Raw genomic sequence first — 21,140 nt, 5'->3', positions numbered from 1 at the left:
ACAGGTCTGTGAGAGCCAGAGATTTTCCTTGTTTGAGGTGACCAAATACTTATTTTCCACCCTAATTTACGAATAAATTCTTTACAAATCCTACCATGTGAATTCATGGATTTTTTTTTCACATTCTGTCTCTCACAGTTGAAGTGTACCTCTGGTGCAAATTACTGACCTCTGTCATCATTTTAAGTGGGGGAACTTGCACAATCGGTGGCTGACTAAATACTTTTTTGCCCCACTGTATGCTACATGTTGCATGCAAATAGAAAACATTGCCTGAAAAACTCTTAATTTGTCTGCTCCGAATCGCTCTGTTGTGACAGACCAGGTACACAAAGACAGAGCAACAGAAACAATAGGCCCAAAGGTCAGTGATAGCAGTTCTCCAAGAAACCAGTAAAGATTTGGGAATCTGGCTTGTAGTGGTGGACAAGTCAGGACTACCAGGTCCCTATACTATGAAGCTCATGCAACACATCCAGGTTATCTTTCTGTTATCTGAATTTATTTCCCCTAACATTGTTGATTGGAATAAACGGTCGCATGAAGCTGATTATCAAGTTGGTAAGTTAACCAAGGATTTTCCTGGCATGTTCCCCAAACAAGGGTGGTGTTGGCAGCATCGGACCAATCTACAAGAGAGATATTTTATGAATCATATGACTCTTCTTCCACAGGAAAGGACTGCTGCTACCTGTACGAGTGTGACTATTTAGACTTGAGTTTGTTTTAGAATTTAGATTTTATTATATTTATCCCCATTTATTGTTGTGATTTATTATTGCCTTTTTACTGCTCTTTTTAAACGTTTTCATTTGTACTGACTATTGCACTGTAGAGGCTGGTGAGAAACAGTATTTCATTTCAGTCTGTCATTTCGTATGGTATTACCCAAACTTCTTGAAGTTGAAGGAAATGGTTTCAGTGACACCTACAACAGAAACATTATCTAGACTGCATGAAAAGAAACACACCTACCTGTTCCTTAAGTTAGGGCAATGAGGGTCCTGGCAGTCCCTGCATCTGTCCTGGTCCCTAGGGTATCTAAGCCTGCACCTGTAGCCACTGACAGAGGGAGGGCAGATAGGGTCCCTATTCTCATGCCATTTCACTGGGAGGGGGTGACCAAGGTCTTTCTAGCTACTTGCATTCTAATATCATAGCTTTTTCCAAGATGAGGATGGCTAGGACCCAGCTTAGCCCCACTCCTGTACCTATTCCAAGGGCAAGGGTGGTTGAGTTCCAGCTCACTTTTGCCTTTTCCTAGAGTGAGGAGGGTTAAGACCCAGCTTAATCCCAAGCCCATACCAACTCCAAAGGTGGGCCAAGTAAGATCTGGCTTAAAGTTACCTGATTCCAGAGTGAGGACAGCTAAGATCCAGTCTTCCTCAGCACCCACATCTATTCAGTGAGGAAGACTAGACCCTAACAACAGCCCCAACTGACAGAGGAAATGGATGGATATTCCCACAGTCCTAACCCAGCCTCTAGAGTCAGCTATGAGCCCAGCAGAGCTCCAGCCTCCCCCAGATCTTCCTGAGTCTTCTCCAGAAGACTACTTCTTCCAGAGAATCCTCCAAAGTGCCCTCCAGCTCCTCCAGTGTCTCCAAAGAACCTCAAGCCCAAATCCAAGGGTTCTGAGCCTCTGGCCAAAGCCCTTGTTTTTCTTTCCCTCCTTTCTGGCCCCTTTCACCCTCCTGGATCAATGGGACTGTCCTGCTCCTTGTTTTGTATATCTCTGTCTCAGTGTTTGTTTTCTGTGTTATTTTGATGGTTAGGTTTAGGATTGGAGGTGAGGGAGAACCCAACTATGCTCCACCATCTCTGGCTTTATAACAGTGTGGTGAGGCTTCTGCAGCCAATCAGCACTAAAAATAAATCAGAAAAGGAGAGAGCACATTAATAAGAAAGATTAAGAACTTTTGTTTGACTAGAATTTAATAATAATGGATTGGATTTATATAGCGCTTTTCAAGGCACCCAAAGCGCTTAACAATGCCATTATTCATTCACTCTCACACACTGGTGGAGGCAGCTACAGTTGTAGCCACAGCTGCCCTGGGGCAGACTGACAGAAGCGAGGCTGCCATATCGCGCCATCGGCCCCTCTGGCCAACACCAGTAGGCAGTAAGGTAAAGTGTCTTGCCCAAGAACACAACGACCAGGACAGAGAGCCCGGGGATCGAACCGGCTACCTTCCGGTTACAGATACACTTCCCAACCCCCTGAGCCACGGTCGCCCAGGGGATGACACAATAACAAGGACTGACATGACGTGGCATGAGATAACTTGGTGTGGGGATGTGGCAACCAAGGCGTGGACCAAGAGGGGGATAATTGAACCAGAGGTGGGGGACTGGAGCGTGGCAGGTAATGTCTAGTGATCACACTGAGGAGAGAGAAGAAGGAAGAAAGGGGTTAGAGTGGCAATGGCTACTGAGTGCAGGAGATGGTGACTATAACTAAACTGACTGCTTACTTGCAGGTGGAGAGAGATGAGCTTTGAGGGGATGTGATATTAGTTCGGGTGAGCTGAATGGTACGAGAGGGCTGACCTCAGTTCCAAAGGTTCTGATAAGTGGTGGTGGCAGGAGGGCAGGCAGGTGAAGCACTGAGAGATTTCCAAGCGAGGCAGTCAATTATCTAGGAGTGCGGGAGGTGGGCTAGAGCCAGAGAAACAAGTCGAGTGAATTTCCAGGGAGCTACAGCACAAGAGAAGAAGGTTAGTAAACTTCATAACGACAAAAGCATAGGTCATAAGAGCCGGATACCAACATTGGATAGTTGACAAACTAGCCGTGAGGGGATGTCAACGTGGTATTTAAGTCTCCCGACCTGATTGTCTCAAAACCAACTCCATTTGTGGAGAACAGGTGAGGGGATGGTGGCCCTGCCCAGGAGCGGATACCAGGTGACTCAGGAGAAAAGTGGAATTTTCCAGCTACTCACCCAGACTGTGACACATAGAGGGTTTGTTTAACAGAGGAAGATTAGATGGACAGTTAAACGTACGTGGTAAATAAAACTCGACATAATCTGTATAGCAATGAAAATGAAAGCCTTGCTTTCAAGAATTTTAACATAGTAGGAGCAGTTTTAGAGAGAAATTAACCCAGTGTTTTATGTCCTCATGAAATGAAGAAGGCAATATAAACCAATTCTATAGGAGGCAGCTCTGCTTATTGGTCCCCATTAAAACAGCAAAGCAGATGCCTCTAATCCAGGGGTCGGCAACCCTAGGCACAAAGGGTTAACTAATGGCACAGCCATAGCTGGACTGGCCATCGGGCATACATGGCCCGATGATTTTTTATTTTTTTTGTAACGGTTTAGACAATGAAAAGTGGTGGATTGGCCAGATGCTGGCCAGTGTGTAAAAATAACTCAGTTGTTTGGTGGTGGCATCGCGGAGCTTCCACAGATTCAGTAACATTAACAAGTGGTGGAGGCCAGCAGGTGGATGAGGGAGATCGGAGGAAGGACGAGGAGAGAGCCGAGGGGGCCGCCGGTCAGAGCGTCAGGTGAACTGAACTTCAGGTAAGAAGTTATGACCTGCAGTCTATCTGGGTCAGATATAAACCAAGTTTAGGTGGAGTTTATTTTCGTTGTGCTGACCTTTTACAGTCAGTTACATTAACTCTACTGCGTACTAGCTAGCATGACCGAGTTTCTATACAGCTGGGTGGGTGCTATGATGTTACTAATGTTGAACTTTATTTAATTCATAAGGTTAGTTAGTAGAGTTGCCAACCGTCCAGTAAAAAGATGGAATCCTCCTGCATTCAGAGAAATTATTACGCGTTTCGTGTTGAGCTGAGAGGGGACGCAGTTGGTCCCGGACTTTAGCTAGAATGAAAAAGGCACAAAGGTTGAGTTATTCTTTGTCTTTGCTGCACAGCTGCCTCTTCTTCTCTCATCCTCTCACCCGCTCCCTCTCCTGTTGCTACTTTAATCATGAAACTGATCAATGATCAGCTGATCGGCTTTTCTCTCTTGTTCGTTTATCGCCCACTTTGCGCCAGAAAGAGGAAACCAGCGGATGTCGCGGTAAACAACAGCAGCACGTTTAAGCTTGATCAGCTGTTGTTAGAATTTATTTAATATTACTTTCTAGTACAGCTGATGTTTGCTGGAGCCACAGCTGTAAACCTGCTGGTCATGATATCGGTTTGGTTATGTGATGAGAGGGAAACATGAAGATGAAACCAGGAGATGTCCTTACTGAATCATCAGAGCTGAACAGGTGATGGAGAAACGGGTTTACCTTTTAGGTGACATGAATGAGTTGAAGGGAAGTTATGAACTGTTTCTGAGAGACAAATAACATCAGGATCCTTTTCTAAGTAGCTGACAGCTGGTAACTGTGCAGGGGCGGGTCTAGCAAAGTTTTGCCAGGTGGGCAGGTAGGGCATTAACAGGGAAAGGGGGGCACAAAGAAATACTTTCTTATTTTCATTTAAAAATGTCTGGCTGTTATTAAATAATTATCTGAAGCTTACAACCAAAGTTTTTATCTGATGTAAAATGTATAGAAATCATACATATACCAACAACATTGTACATCACTGTCACAAAATCGTTTGTTTTCATTCAAAGGCTTTATGGCTTTAATGCCTGGTGGGCTGGTCTCTAGTCAAAATGCCCGGGCTGTTTTTTTGTCCCAGTCCAGCCCTGGGCACGACACACAGTGAATTAATCTGAGAAGGTGCATCAAAAGATAAATGGCCGCGCCAGCGGTGCACATCGCAAATCAGCTCGCATAGACACATTAGTTGTGCCGCTTCTTAATGACAGTATCTTAACTAACAACCCCAAGTACCAGATTCAACTTGTAATTGGCTAAAAATAACTTAGCCTACTGGTGAGAGGGACGTTGTTAGCTTTCGACATTCCGACACTTCAAAAGCTTGAGGAGCTTTCCGCTCAGCGCAGCATCAGCACCACGGAAATACACGGATACATCCGTAGACTCGAGACACAATGCATTTTCGGAACTTTCCGGTGTTTGGACCAATGTTTTATTTTCTGATCAAACCAGAAATCTTTAATGAGTAGCTGGATTTGTCTCGCATTAACTGGCTGAGTTAATGCCAGTTAATGCAACATCGAAGCAGCTGTAATCCATAGCTGTGCGTGTTCATGCAGCTTGCATTTTCACCTGCTGGACATCACTACCTGACAAGTTTAACTGTCCTCAGAACATTGCAGAGGCCTTATTGACAGTATTTGGCTCTACATATCTGTGTGAGCAGATTTTCTCTCACATGAGTGTCCTCAGGTAGCCGTCTGAATGCTGGACACTCGGAGACCTGTGTCTCTGAGTGGGAGACCAGAGATCATATTAACATGTGTGTCTCTGTATTAACAGACATGCCATATTGGCTTAGTTCATTTTTCTTATCATCCTTGTGAGGAGAACTTAAATAGCATTTGTATTTTCTGTTGTACAGTTCATTTGCTGTTATGGAGTTTTTGTTATGGATAAAAAGTGTCTTTTTTTTTGTTTCAAAATAGCTGATAACTATTCGCTGATAGCTGCCAACATCTGCAAACAAATATAATTCTAGAAAGTTGTTCTATACAGTGTGTAACTGTTAAGATAGAGCGTTATTAAATTTATTGTTAATGCAATCATATGGCACACTGACCTCTGAGGAAATTTTAAATGGCACTCGCCATCAGAAAGGTTGCCTACCCCTACTCTAATCTTATTGGGTGTGCACTCGTTCAAACACACACACAAACACATACACACACTCGAGTCACATGTAATAGTCAATACTTAGATCATCTGTACATTCATTTACAGTCTGGTTGGGTGTAGTTGCAGCATTTTCCTTGACAGGCTCTATAGAGAATAGGACTGAAAAATTTTGGCATCTTGTAGTTTGTTACTCTTCCTTACAAAAGGCAATATAAATTTCTCTTCACGGGCAATCTCAGATTCAGCTTCTGTCACATCAGGTAAGAGAACATTAAAACACCATCTTTATCTAGATGGTTTTCATATTTGTCAGTGTATTTTGCTATTAAATTGATATTTTGATATTTACCTCTTTAGAATAATAAAACATTTTATATTCCATCTTAAGTAGCTTGAACATAAATTACAAATCATTTAGGGTTTAGTAGACAGCTGTCAGTTTTAAGAAGAAAGCGAAAGAATTATTGTGAATGCTTATTTGTTTTTTCTACTGCTTAGCCTTTTTTTTTAGATTAGATTAGATTAGATTAGATTAGATAGAACTTTATTAATCCCTTGGGTGGGTTCCTCTGGGAAATTCGATTTCCAAAAAAGCACAGCACCGACAGAAGTTACAGAGTTATACACACACACATATATATAAATACAGAGACAATATAAATAAAATATACGAAGGGGATAAATATAATAAATAGGAATAAAAATAAAAATACAAGTGAATTGCACATTTCAAGTATTGAGTCTATTGCACCGTTGACTATTTACAAAAGTATTGCACAATGATGATGATTACTTAGTTAAACTTTAAAGAAATTCAACAGAAAAAAGGAGTTAAACGGGTTGTAGAGCTTTTCTCTGTAACCTTTAAAGCTCAGTGAACATTTTAGCTATTAGCTCTAGGCTATACAGAAGTGTTTTGCTTTTGGCTCTAAGCTACCAGTAGCAAATTTCTCCTGCATCTATACAGCTGAATAAATGGATTGCATTGAAAAACAATGCATGCCAGGTTTTTGAGCATTGAAATGATAGCTCTGGTTCTGCTACATCTGCAGCAAAAGAACAAAAAAACAAATAAATCTATATGTGTTAAATCTAACGCTACAAATGCAGATTCTGTGGAAAACTGTTTTAAATTAACTCAGTCCCATATAAATCCTGTGACAAGTTGCATGTTGTCTCTGTCTATAGAATCATAAGTTTGTTATTGTACTACATAATTTGTTAAGTTAAGACTTGTAATGAGTAACTGGAAAACTCGTAAAAATCATAAAATTTGGTACTTTATTTTGCACAGCAAAAAAACATTTATTTACCTTTTACCAGTTGCTTCCCAATGGAAATTACAGTGTGAGGGTACAAACTAAAAGATTGATGGTAAGTGCAGGTTGCTTAGGATAAGTTCAACCATTGGCAACCACTGGCATGGTTGAGCTTATCTCAACCCAATGGTTCTCTCAACCATGAGCTTATCTCAAGAAAATAATGCACAGTTTTGCATTTTCAATTCATAACTGTACCCATGACTAGACAAAAGCATCAGTGAAATTAATTTGATGTAATACTGTGCAAAATAAAAAGCCTGTGTAAGAAAAATGGAATTAGAGGCTGCATGTATGAGCTGTACATGAGGTCAAGGATGCAGCAGTAGAACTTGGGGTGCCTACTTTAAATCTGGCAGAAAATATCTTAATCGGTGGCTTAACTGGAATTTCTGTGGTTATTGGTGTTCATGTATATTAAGAGTATGTGGAAACACATTTTCATTGAAATAGCCTAAATGTGTTAACATACGATCTTACCCCCAGCCGGTCACAGCAGATGGTTGCCCGTCCCTGAGCCTGGTTTTGCCAGAAATGTCTTCTTTTTAAAAGGGAGTTTCTCCTTCCCAAGTTTGCTAAAGTGCTTGCTTATAGGGGGTTGTCTGTTTGTTGGGGTTTCTCAGTATTATTGTGGGTCCTTTACCTTATAATATTAAGCACCTTGAGGCAACTGTTGTTGTGACACTATATAAATAAAATTAATTTGAACTGAATAGAGTACATGTAATTTTTGAAGACAAGCCTCTTTGAACCACACCCTAGCATTGCTATTTTCAGGGATTCTAGTCTAATCAAACCTTCAAATGTCTCTAATCAAAGCATCCCAACATGAACACAAAGTGATATTACCTTTATGAAGTAATAAAGTCAAAGTTTTTTACAACTGTTTCGTTTTTCCCAAACATGTAATCTGCTAAACAGATTCATAGTTTGGTTTAAAATTGATTCAAGGAGTAAACTCTGGCAACCATTAGCTGCTTTAAAATAATTTTGAAAGGTAGGCAAATTTGAAGCGGCAAGAACATTTCAACTCATGTTTGGCTAACGGGTGAGTGGCTTCACTACAGGAACATAACCAGGATCTCTGACAGGGAAGTGAGATAGTGTTGACAGAGGTCAAGATGAGGTTATTGTAGATCGAGTCTTGGTGTCACAAAGTAAGCTCAGGAGGAGCACTTGGTCCTCCTGGCAAACACTCAACAAAAACATATGGGTGGAGAATGGGCGAAAAGGTTGTGAACAGATAAGTCCTTTCATCTGCAAGTAACAGGGAAGATAGACTGGAGCTCAAAAGTGGCTGAAGGAGTTCACAGTCACCTAGTAAACTGAGCTCCAGAGAAAATGGTTTCTAGAACTCTGAAGAAATAACTGGAGAGATGACCAAGAATCTGGGTTAAACAAAGAAGAGCACAAATTCAAACAGGTAACAAAGAAGGCCTGGCAATCACAATGTTGGCACAATCTGGCAGAGAACTGTGACTCAGCCCAGCCTTAAAATATGCAACACTTGACTCTTCAAATCAGGACAGATGCCAAAAGGACAGCTCAAGTAGGATGACTCCAACCTGACATTTGTGTTTTAATTTGATTATGTGACAGTGATAATGCACAGATAACACAATTCAGCTATTTACTGTAACCTAATTGCGGTGTTCACCGTATGCACATATTACTAACAAGCTTGTGTGTGTGTGCATGAATCCACTCATGTGACTGTCCTTCACAGTCAGTGGTCAGGCTTCAGTAAGTAGTAAGTAATCACAAATGACATGTATTGATCAGCCTAGAAAACAGCCTAAAGCAATAGCTTTAGAAAGACAAACTTATGTCATCAGTGGAAAGAGACACCCAGTGATAGCTTCACCATGTACTAAAAGCAATGATATGTCTGGGCATCTAGGATTTTTATTTTTTATGTTTTTGTATTTTTTGCAATAATAAACTGACAGAACATTGTCAATGCACATAATGCTGAAATAATGATTAATACTTGTATGGGTTAAGTGTTTTTATATATGTAATAGGAAATGTTTTTATTAAACATTGTAATATTGTACATTGTAAATATTTTAATATGTAAGCACTTCATAGAAAACTCAATTTTGTAACATTGCAACCAAAATAGCTCATATAAATAGTTTATAAAGCTGGTAAACCAAATGTTTATTTGCCACTGATATCTGTTGTCCCACCTTTAGAGGGTAGGTGACTTATGATGATATTGTAAATAACTTGCAATCGAGAATTATTTGCAAAAAAAGTTGGGATCTTTTGCAGAGGAAATGATGAAGAGATTCATTCATAAGTTCCTACCGATCATAGCACAGAAAAGGCAATGAAGTTCAGACAATGGACTCATCTGCTAGATCTCAGTACAGAATTTGTTACTGCCTTTTACAAGATCTTACTGCAGTGACAAGTGTAGTCTGGACTGGTAGGGCTGCAGGTCTGATCCTGTGGTGTCCTCGGGATTCCCATATGCTTGTTTGCCATTCACCTTGGGACCATTTTTGATCCGAGGACACCACAAGGGTTACACAAGGTTGGCTTTTAACCTGAAGAGCTTTGAATGGTGCGCAAAACTAGCAGCCATCTGGCATTGATGGCCTGATTCTACTGGGAATTTTTCCTTCCTACTGTCGCAAAGTGCTCATAGGGGTTCACTTGTCATTTCCTCTCTAACGTTTTGCCAACAGCACCTTGAGTCCTGTGTGACCAAGCCCATTACATCTTAAAGACCTCATAGTACCACAGCATCCCAATAGAGCACTTCTCTGTAAGAGTGCAAGATTGTTGTGATTCTTGGACGTTCCAAAAGGACCATGGAAGCAGAACTTACAGGTACCAGGCCCCTCCCCACTGGATCCAGTTTCAAGTTTGGCTTTGGGAAGCAGACATGTTCTTTATAACTTCAAACTTTCAGTTTGAATAAAACGTTGATGGAAAAAAAAACCACATAGGGAATTGCCACCTGGTGCTTTTTCTCGTGCTTCAGTATTCGTATTTCCAAGGTAATCTTCTGTCATCTTGTTTCTGTTCCAGGATGGATCACCATGAATGGCAACAGGGAAGAAGTAGGGGTCATAGGCACTATGATGATGATGATGGTGAGTAAGAAAAAACACTAACTGAAAAAAAGTTTTGCCATGCGAGAGAAAACTGAGGAAGTGCCCTGATTTTTTTTAAACTCTGAGGTCTAAGTCATCTTCAGTGATGATCCCAACCCTTGCCCTGAACTATAAACCTTTGTTTTGGAGAAACACAAAAGGTACATGCTTCCTCACCCTCTTCCTGCCACTATCCCCTGTTTCTTCTGTCACTCCAGTTACTGCTAAATGTTTCTCCAGTGTCTTCAGAAATTTGTCAAGCATAGGTGACATCCTTACCTTCTACAATTACGTTGAACATTTTATTACTTTCTAACAGATTTTGCTCTATTATCCTTGACAACATAGCTCCACTTAATTAAAAAACCCAGAAAAAACTAATTTAGGTGGTATTCCCAGACTAAATACATCTACTTGTGAACTGTGTTTCTAGGAGGGCAGAGCACAAATTGAAAAACATATACATTTCATGTATGACATCTGATTTTTAAAACCTGTTAGATGCTGCATAATGCTGAAACCAGTCAGAAGTTTTTAGAATACGTTCCCATTTTCAGAGCACCCCTCAAGCTCTGACTGCATTGATCAGATCCAAATGAAATGTTTCTCTCTCCATCTCAGAGGCCCAGCCATTCTACATCGGTGTTCCAGTTTCCCACCGGCGGAAAAGGCGCAGACATCACTCCTATGCCAGCGATGCCAACCGTGATTCAAGACATACACACTATGATCACCATAACCAGCGAGAACACTCACATCGCGGATATTATAACAAAGACGAGCACTATAATAATGAAGAGGATGGCGAAGAGTGTCGTGAGCATGCCGATCCTACAGGTTAGAAATCAAAAGTTTTTCATAAAAGTATCCATAAGTGTTAAATAAAAGTGACTGTTTGCCTTTTTACCTTGTGATTTTTTAAGATTGACATACTTAATTTACTCTGTCATCCAGTAATTATATAATAATTACAATTATTGTATAACTAATAATAACAGTAATTAAACTGCAACATATAACCACTATGCACAAAAGATCAGAAAACAAGTTCATGCAAAAGTATCACTAGGCAAGATACTGAACCCTGAGTTGCTCCACTGCATTCATCAGAGTGTGAGTGTGTGTGACTGTTGGACAGAAATTACTTTGACATAGAAATAAGTGAATGGGTGAAAGAGTCTTGTGTTTCACAGTCTGTTCATCATATCCACCAGTGTGTGAATGCGAGAGTGAATGAATAGTGGCATTGTAAAGCGCTTTGGGTGCCTTGAAAAGCGCTATATAAATCCAATCCATCATTATTATTATTATTATTATACATTCATCATATATACAGTGTGTAAAACTGAACATGTCACCATGTCTCCATTCCTGAAGAAAAACTATATTGAAGCATTTAGACAAGCCTGTGAAATACTAGGAAAATCAAACTCTTTGGATGCCAAAATACACACCAAGTTTGAAGGTCAAAACGCACTGAACATCACCCCGGAAATATTATAGTGTTCTCCTGTGAAGTCTGGAGGTTGGAAAATCATGGTAGGTATAGGGGATAACATCTCTTTCATTTGGTAAGTTTTCCTGAAGCATTTGTTAACCACTGTGTTTATTGGATGGTACAACATCATTTTCACAAATGTAATGAGATTGATTGTTTTTCTGCCTATCAAGCTGGATGGATATGCTGGCTTGCTGTAAAGGCTGAAATTCATTAGCTGTGAGCTGATACTGGGCGATCGTGGCTCAAGAGTTGGGAGTTCGCCTTGTAATCGGAAGGTTGCCGGTTCGAGCCCCAGCTTGGACAGTCTCGGTCGTTGTGTCCTTGGGCAAGACACTTCACCCGTTGCCTACTGGTAGTGGTCAGAGGGCCTGGTGGCGCCAGTGTCCGGCAGCCTCGCCTCTGTCAGTGCGCCCCAGGGTGGCTGTGGCTACAATGTAGCTTACCATCACCAGTGTGTGAATGTGTGCGTGAATGGGTGGATGACTGGATATGTAAAGCGCTTTGGGGTCCTTAGGGACTAGAAAAGCGCTATATAAATACAGGCCATTTACCATTAACATTAGAAATCATTGCACTTGGCGTTCATACATTCATTATACTGCAGTTTGTGATGTCTTTTCAACCAGTTGAGTAAGTTAGTGTAGCTTTCCGGTGCAGACAACTCTTCAGCATGCATATGATTTATTTTGGTTATTATTAATGCTAAATATGAAGTATTTTGAAGTATGGTGATCTGCTTTAAGGGGCAGGCTCTTCACCTTCGGCTATGCCAGACTTTGATTTGTCACTAATCCAGACCAGAGATGAAAAGATCAACAGGTAATGAAATCACCACCTCTTGATCAATCAGTTCTCCAGAAAATAGACCCATCTTCTGTACTACAAGAACAATGGGGCTACATGGACACTGTGTGACTCTAACTCCCATGTTCAGCATTTCTACTAATTCCTTCTGAACAAATTTTCTTTTGTGTTTAGTTTATGCCAGGATGTGTTACAAAATGTTGCTCTCTGACATTGGTATAAGGGGGAGAACACATCTGCAAAACGCTGCAGCAACATCCGCTCTCTAGGCCTGTGTGAGATTGCCATTACAATGGAGGGAGGCAAGAATGGTTTCCTCTGTGGATAGTAGAAGCTGGTTTGAACAGATTTATTACAGAGTAATTTACACAGTTCTTTTAGTGTGTGAGACATGAATAATGAGCTCTGGTCAGTCAGTATCTCTTTCAAGATGCCGACTCGGGAGATTTCCTGAAACAGTGCCTGTGCCACACTCTTTACAGAAATGGTGTGCAGCGGCACTGTTTCGGGATAGCCTTCATAATATTGTTGTGATTTGGCGCTACATAAATAAAACTGAATTGAACTGAATTGATATTGCATTCCATAATCTACCAGAAAGAAGATATATCCCTATGCACCTCGGTTAAATGACATATGAGGTCCAAGCTGATGCCCTCAAACAGAACCTCAATTAATAGTTAAGCACAAAGACACTTTTAGAATTCCCCAAATGGCTGGCCAATAAAATTGGACCATTATTTGCTCCAAAGTTTTGTCATAACCCATATGACCTCTTATCCCATATTCATAGAATAACGTCAGTGTACTTTTGATCCGTGTGTGATCAGTTTTTATCACTTAGTCAAATGATAACTATAGAAGTGTCGTCACCAAACTACTTTAGTGGGAATCTCCTGTGGACAAGATAGCTGGAGCTGACAGAGCTTCCAGAGAAGGCCCTTCTGTCTCCTCCTCCTCGGAGAACTGGGCGGCTTCCAGCCGATGTTGTGACTCCCACCACCTCCCTCAGCTGTGCTGAAAGGTGATCCTTGGGCAGGGTCACAACAACATCTAGCCTGCCCAGTCAGTGGCAGTGGACCCACTATCAGTATCTGCGAGGAGCCCCACTCGCTGATTTGGTGGTGCGAGGCCTAATTGGTCCACTACCAGCCAACGGCCATCTTCTCTAAGTTGAGAGTCACCGCCTGGGCACCGGGAGTAGTCTCAGCCTTTACTTTTTCTCAGGTCTTTCTGCTGTGGCCTGAAAGAAATCTGAGAAAGCCTGAAGATCATCTCCTTTCCCCATCAACTCTAGTGGTGTCATTGAGGAACAAGCAGAGCAACCACTCTCCAACTCCTTTATGTGGCTCTTTGACTGGACTTGTAGCTGTTCTAATTGCCAATGATGCACCACCACCTGCTCCCAATGCATGGCCACCAGCTCAACCACCATCAGGGCCAGCACCTCAATTGGCTGGGCCAGTCACAGGTCCACCATACCACAGCCCAGGTTTTGGCACCACTGTTATAAAAAGACCCACTATACACAGTTTTGAAAGGTAAGTATGTGTTTATTCATGATGCTTTTCACTTTTGTGACCTCTCTGCAGCTTCCAGCCACTTCCTTCACCTCCAAACACCAGCTCTCCCACAGGGCCCTGGCAGCTGCTGAAATAGGGAAGGCATGGTTAAAGTGATGGCTATCAGCAGTCCTGGCCAGCATTCCCTGGCACTGTCCCCTGAACCCACCGCTCCACCCCTCCACTGCAGCTGAGCCTAGTTGCTTTTACTTTGCATTTTAAAGAGAGTGTATTTTCATTTATTTTACATATCGCTCACTCATTTAATTTTGGGAAGGCTAAATTTTATTAATTTAATTAATTGGGTCGCCCTACAGCCTAGTGTGGTTGTTTTTCCACATAGTTTTCTCTCATAGTCTGTTAGTAGCAATAGGAAAAGGGTGCTTTTTCTGCATTGCGTTGTGGATTACTGCCTCAAGTGAAGGGCTTCACGGATCTCAAGGGGCTGGACAGACTGGATGCTTTAGTAGTTTTTAGCGGTAAAGAAAGTGAAGCTTGAAGCATGAAGCTTTAAATTAAATGTCAATCTAGATGATCTTCACACATCACTCTAAAGTTAGGATAATTACTGAAAAACATTGATTTGTGTCCTGGTTACCTCCTGGTGGAGATATGTACATGCATGTTTATTATCTGATTATCAGGCTTGGATAATTTGTAGAAAGTAGATGGAACTTATATGAATGCATTGAAAAAAATCATTTTGCCCTTCAAACTGTGCTGGTTTTTTTCTTTCCCCTTTTCGGCAACAAGGTATGGGGCGATCGTGGCTCAAGAGTTAGGAGTTCGCCTTGTAATCGGAAGGTTGCCGGTTCGAGCCCCGGCTCGGACAGTCTCGGTCGTTGTGTCCTTGGGCAAGACACTTCACCCGTTGCCTACTGGTGGTGGTCAGAGGGCCCGGTGGCGCCAGTGTTCGGCAGCCTCGCCTCTGTCAGTGCGCCCCAGGGTGGCTGTGGCTACAATGTAGCTTGCCATCACCTGTGTGTGAATGGGTGGATGACTGGATATGTAAAGCGCTTTGGGGTCCTTACAGACTAGTAAAAGCGCTATATAAATACAGGCCATTTACCATTTAAGGTATTTTTTCTGCTGCAGTACCATTAGTGGCCACTGTGTGCCACAAATTAACAACAAGACTCACTGGCAAACATCCACAACTTTTTTTTTTTTTGATTTTTTTACTTTTTTTGCATGTCCACATAAACAACAGAAAAACCTCAAGACCAAATTGCATGTATGAAATTGAATTTGAAAAATAACTTCTAATTTGACATTTTCACATTCATACAAACACTTTTTTCTATGCCTAATTGCTTTCTTAGTGTGTTGTTACAGTCTGCAGATAATGCAGACTAAGTTTATTGTAAAGCTGAGGACCCAAAAAAAGCAGATGGAGTTCATCAAATGGCAAGGCATTCTGCAGCCTAACATAGCATAAAAGGTTATGTTAATTCAGGGTCACCTGATCAGCCCTAACTAAGTTTTGTCAAAAAAGAAAGTCTTAAGACAGGCTGTTTCTATTTTAAGAGTATGCGAATATGGAAGAAAGCCACCCTACATATATTTTTAACAGGCACATTATCTTGGTCAAAAAATGGCTTCAAGATTCCCCACAGTGTTACTGGAGGCCTAGGTAATCCCATCCAGATCAAGCATCTGGTTAGACACCATATTTCTAAGCTTTTTAGGGCCCAATACAATAAACTTAGTTTTATCTGAACTTAGAAGCAGAAAATTAGATGTCATCCACGTCTACAGGAACCCTGTAGAACTCCATAATTAATTTTAGTGTGTGAAAAGGACACTTCATTTACATGAAGAAATTGGAGTCTATTGGAAGTACATATGATTCAAACCACTGCAGCGCAGTAGCTTTAATATCTACAACAAGCTCTAATTGTTGCAATAAAATATCATGGTCAACAATGAGGTATATCAGCTCAAGCACAGAGATGAGTCCACTGTCAGAGGCCTTAATCATTTGTAACCTTATATCATATTTACGATTGAAGCATTAATTAAATTACATAGAGCTATTTTGCTTTACCTAGGCACTCAAATACATTCCATACAACGTGTCTCATTGAAACCATTCACACCCATTCAAAAAAAAACACTTTTTCTATGCTTAAGTGCTTTCTGTCTAAAATTCACACTCTGATAAACACATTGGAGAGCAACTTGGGGTTGGTATCTTGCCCGGGGAAACACAGCACTATAAATACACACAGAAGAGCAATTAGTCACAGAATCAGATGACAGAACCAATCAGCAGCTGCCAGCTCTCCAATCAGGAAGGACCTGCAGAGACTCCAAAAGGCAGAGGACACACACAGAACAAAATCTAGCCACCGTGATCCAAAATATGGCCAGGGCTGTACCATCAAGTAAAACCTTATTCTCCCACAGCGGCGCAGCAATAGCACGCAGTGGCCACCAAAATGGTGTTGTTTTAGTGCTTTCTATGGCTTTTTCATTGGGACTTCTGAGCCACATGGACACCATAACAAGTGGTCTTCATGTTTACTAACGGCAAATACTCCTAAATTACAAGCATCATATTCAGTTACATGGACTCACCTTATTTCGTGCCAATAGAAATGCAGCTCTGTTCAGTAAGAATCCCGGTGGTGGCTTCTGTGTCTACATCAACATGAAATGGCGCAAGAACTCTGTACTAGTTTCCAATTACTGCTCATCGCTGGTAGAGTTTATCACTGTTAGATGCAGGCCTTTTTATTTACCTTGGGAATTCACTACTGTGCTCATTACAGCAGTATACATCCCACCCAGCGCTAACACTAAAGAGGCGCTCTGCGAGCTGTATAGGGTGATCAGCAAGCTGCAGAACTCCAGCCCCAATGGACCGTTTATTATCGCTGGAGATTTCAACCATGCAAATCTCAAGTCAGTGCTTCCGAAATTTCATCATTATGTAGACTTTGTGACGAGAAAGGCAAACGCACTGGATCATGTTTACACAAATATTCCCAGTGCGTACCAAGCGAAGCCCTGCCCCCACATTGGTTACTCAGACCCCTTGTCTGTCATGCTAATTCTGGCTTACAGATTGCCCATCAAACGCTGCAAACCGGTTCTGAGACAAGTGAGAACCTGGCCTGCAGGAGCTCTCTCTGCTCTTCAGGACTGTTTTGAACACACTGACTGTGACATGTTCAGGGAGGCTGCAACACCACATCAACACATCTGTGACCAGCTACATCAGTAAGTGCATTGATGATGTCACTGTCTCCAAGACTATCCTAATATTCTCCAACCAGAAACTGTGGATGACTTCAGAGGTGCGTGAACTGCTAAATTCTTGAGACTCCGCCTTCAGAGCAGACGGCAAGGGGGTCCTAGAAACAGTGAGGGCCACACTGAGCACTGGAGCCCCTCAGGGATGTGTGCTCAGCCCACTCCTGTTCACTCTGCAGACTCACGACTGTGCAGCAAAGCACAGCTCGAACCACATCATCAAGTTCGACAAGACTGTTTTGGGTCTCATCAACAAGAATGGTGAGTCAGCATACAGAGAGGAGGTACAACAGCTAAAGGACTGATGCAGAGTCAACAACCTGTGTCTGAACATGGACAAAACAAAACAGATGATTGCTAACTTCAGTAGAGCACGGAGAGATCACTGACCACTTAACATTAATGGATCCTCTGTGGAGGTCGCAAGAGCACCAAATTCCTTGGTGTTCACCTGACGGAGAACCTCTCCTGGTCCCTAAACACCAGCTCCATAACTAAGAAGGGCCAACAGCGTTTCTACTTCCTGTGGAAGCTGAGAAAAAACTATCGAGAGTTTCCTAAGCAGCTTCATCACTGTGTGGTATGGTAACTCCACCGTATTGGATCACAAGACGGATGGTGAAAGTGAGAACAGCTGAGAAGATCATTGGAACCACTCTTCCCTCCATCACAGACACCTATTGCATCCACTGCATCTGCAAAGCCACCAGCGATGTGGAGGACCCCACACATCCCTCACACACTTTTTTACCTTGCTGCCTTCTCGCAAGTGGTACCGGAGCATTCGGGCCCTCACTGCCAGACTGCGAAACAGTTTCTTCCCCCAAGCCGCCAGACTACATCAGTGACTGGTCTACACACACACACACACACACACACCTCACTACCTCAAGCACTTATCTGGACATTTTCATGCACACACGCACGCACGCAAACCTTCAAACATCACGTTATGTGTTGCACAATGCTCAGTCTTTTGCACAACACACTGTAATTGTTGCACTTCTCTAATTCACTGTTGTGTCTGCAGTGTCTTATGTCTGCACTGTCTTGTGTCTGTATCATTCTGTTCTGTCTGGTGTTGCCGTGTATTTGTTTAGGTTTTTTTTTAATTTAATTTAATTTAATTTATTTTTACAATTTTTGCACACGTGCACTTTATGTAGCCCTGTGTTGATTGTCTGTTATTAGGGCTGCCACAAACGATTATTTTGATAGTCGACTAGTCACCGATTATTTTTGCGATTAGTCGACTAATCAGATCATCATCCATTGGACATAAAACGTACAGCTTATTGCACCAGCAGCATCTGCTCTTATATAACTATCATTACCTTACAGCTTTAAGTGTTTAAGGTCTGTGCTAACTAAAAATAAAGAAAGACAAGATGATAGTTTATTAAATTTGAATGAAATTTGCAGATTGTTTTGGTGAAGTTTAATAAACTCCTTGCTATCTAAAATATAACAGGACACTGGAGTATATTCTGGAGCATCTCACACTTCTGATAATCAGCTGTCTGCTTGACTTTATTCAGCTGTGTAAAAACTATAACTTTAATCTCAGACAAACTGATTTACTCAGGAACAAATAAAATACAAAAAAAGCCAAACAATAACATTTTTAAGTTATCTAAATGACTTATATATCATGTTTAACCTGAGTAGCGAAAGACGGCGGTGGGTTTGAAAACGATTTGCCGGGAGTCCGGTGTTCTCACGGCTCTAGTTAGCCTAGCCCCCGGCTAGCTATCGAGCTAGTGGGTAACAGACGTCTCCGAAAACGTCGGAGCACTTTTGAAAATATGCGGTGTCTTGATAAACTGAGCAGATATTTGAGGTTTACACAGCTACATTCTCGCCTGAAAATATGTTAAATGTTTATTTTGTGACCCAGAAAGAATAACAAGAGTAATAGTAAAACTAAGTAGCTGCCGCCATTGTTGGAAACTGAGCTGGGCTGCGTTATGAATTCTGGGACAGAGCTACTTCTTCTTCGGGGTTTAACGGCAGCTGCCATCTTCTGTTTCAGTCCGTTATTACACTCTTAAATCCTGCTACTTATTCCTGCGTCTTTTGTGATCTTACAAAGCTTCAAACAACGCGTCGACTATTAAATCAGTCGTCGACGGTTTTGATAGTCGACGTAATCGTGACTAGTCGACTAATCGTGGCAGCCCTATCTGTTATATGTAATATGTAGCACTATGGTCTTTAAGGAATGTTGTCTCGCTTCACTGTGTACTGTACCACTGCACATGGTTGAAATGACAGTAAAGCCACATGACTTGACTTGTCTAAAGCAAGGCACAAGGGATGAAACTAGCAGAAAATACAGAAAAAGAAAATACATAAATACATGAAAGAAACATACACACCAAATACAGACTAAACAAACCAAGAAACAACATAAGATATTTAAATTAACAAAACCTGAGAGTACATTAACTTAAAGACCCAGGAGCATGACATGTGTAGTTGAAAAAAAATGCCCTAAAACAAAAAAATCCTCAGTTCCAACCTTAAGTGGGTTATAGCAATCTGGCTAGTATTTAGAAAATAAGTAACACAGAAACATATTAGACTTTGCTGGTATTTTAACAACACAGCTAAATATATACACAGCAGTGGTGGAGGCACAAGATCTGGCCTTATCTATGCTATTAGCTAGATAATCCAAAGTTTCACCTGCATGAACAGAATTTAATTACGTAGTTGGAGTATATATGCCACAGTATGTGATGAATGTTTTTGCAGCATGGTCCTGATCCCAAGCGGCCATGAAGTCTGAAGCCTGTAAGCTGATTAGAGCTGAGGAACTTAAAACTGTGTGCGCATGCATGCATGCGTGTATTATTTGGTGTGACTGTAAGTGTGTGTGGTATGCAGATCACCTGCTCCTATCAGGATTCATAATAATGTAGAGCAAACGCAAGGTCTGAGATAGATAGGTTAAGGCACTGATGCAGTAATCGGAGACAAAAAGAAGAAGTTACGTTGGGGGCAATGTCCTTGTTTTTCTTGCATCTGAGTGTGTTTGTATTTGTGTTCAGGAGCAGAGTACTAGAAGGCTCTCTGGTGTGTATCAGCCCTCTTAAAGCCTCTGGCTCTTTGCTGATTTGGGGATTTTAGTGGAATTCTATCACAGCTTACAGAAACCTTTTTGTAGCTGCTTGACTGGTGCAGGTCTGCTCACCAAAACATTTGCAGCTAACTGAAATACCAAAAGACAAGCTGAAAAGACATATGAAAAAAGTGTGAATGTATGTCACTTGTCTCCACTCAAACAGTGTTGAGCCAAGGACAGTCAACTTAAACAAGAATAAGTTGGAGGGCTACATTTTTTTTCTGAGCGCAAAGTTTAAGGATATCTTACCCGTTACTTTTGGGATTTTGGCGTCTCTGGATTTAGTGAGCATGGAAAACTCTGGGCTCTTTTCCCCATCAATTACAACCTCCCAGTGGACATTGCCAGGCTCCCAAATAGGTAAAGTTGAATAAATGAATAAAAAAGTAATACTAAAAAAAATACCGTATTAACCTGAAATAAATAAGCACAAGCTGCAAGCTAACTACTTTTATCTTTAGTATAATAGCATTCCCTTACATTTTATATTGCTTAGATAGTGTGCACTTTCTTAGCTTTGGAGATAATACAAAGATTTTGATTATTCTGAAAGGGCATTAATGGCTGATAACATCATTGAATCAATAAAGTAGCCCATCACAACCACAAGTATGCCCCATTATTTTAAATTAAGCACAAATCACGGCAACTGAAGGAACAAGATTCTATTTTAAGATTTTAACAAATTCAGAATTCTGAGTAGATTTATTACAACCTCATTATGTAGTATTTAGAACTAAAAGAAAACATTTACACCTAT

General features: G+C 41.3%; 1 protein-coding gene across 12 annotated transcripts in view; it reads left to right on the top strand.

Moving 5' to 3' along the window:
* Positions 1-5,823: 5,823 nt before the first annotated feature.
* The window catches only part of slc4a5b (solute carrier family 4 member 5b), a 64,524-nt gene continuing 49,207 nt past the window's right edge, over positions 5,824-21,140 (top strand). For 11 of the 12 annotated variants that reach the window (XR_014893122.1, XR_014893123.1, XR_014893124.1 and 8 more), the window contains exons 1-3: positions 5,824-5,962; positions 10,064-10,128; positions 10,750-10,965. Coding sequence is in view for 8 of the 12 variants with exons in the window: in XM_085280643.1 (XP_085136769.1) it covers positions 10,065-10,128; positions 10,750-10,965 (280 nt within the window). In the remaining 4 variants the exon portion in view is untranslated. Of the gene's footprint in view, positions 5,963-10,063; positions 10,129-10,749; positions 10,966-20,508; positions 20,741-21,140 lie in introns of those variants that run through there. The other variant, XM_085280641.1, reaches the window with a different exon arrangement.

Source organism: Mchenga conophoros, linkage group LG7 (assembly GCF_057382185.1).
Source record: "Mchenga conophoros isolate Kocher_MC1m ecotype Shallow Benthic linkage group LG7, M_conophoros_male_GT1.1, whole genome shotgun sequence".
Lineage (NCBI taxonomy): Eukaryota > Metazoa > Chordata > Actinopteri > Cichliformes > Cichlidae > Mchenga > Mchenga conophoros.
Note: the sequence above shows the minus strand (reverse complement) of the source record. Positions and strands in the feature narration are given on the sequence as shown.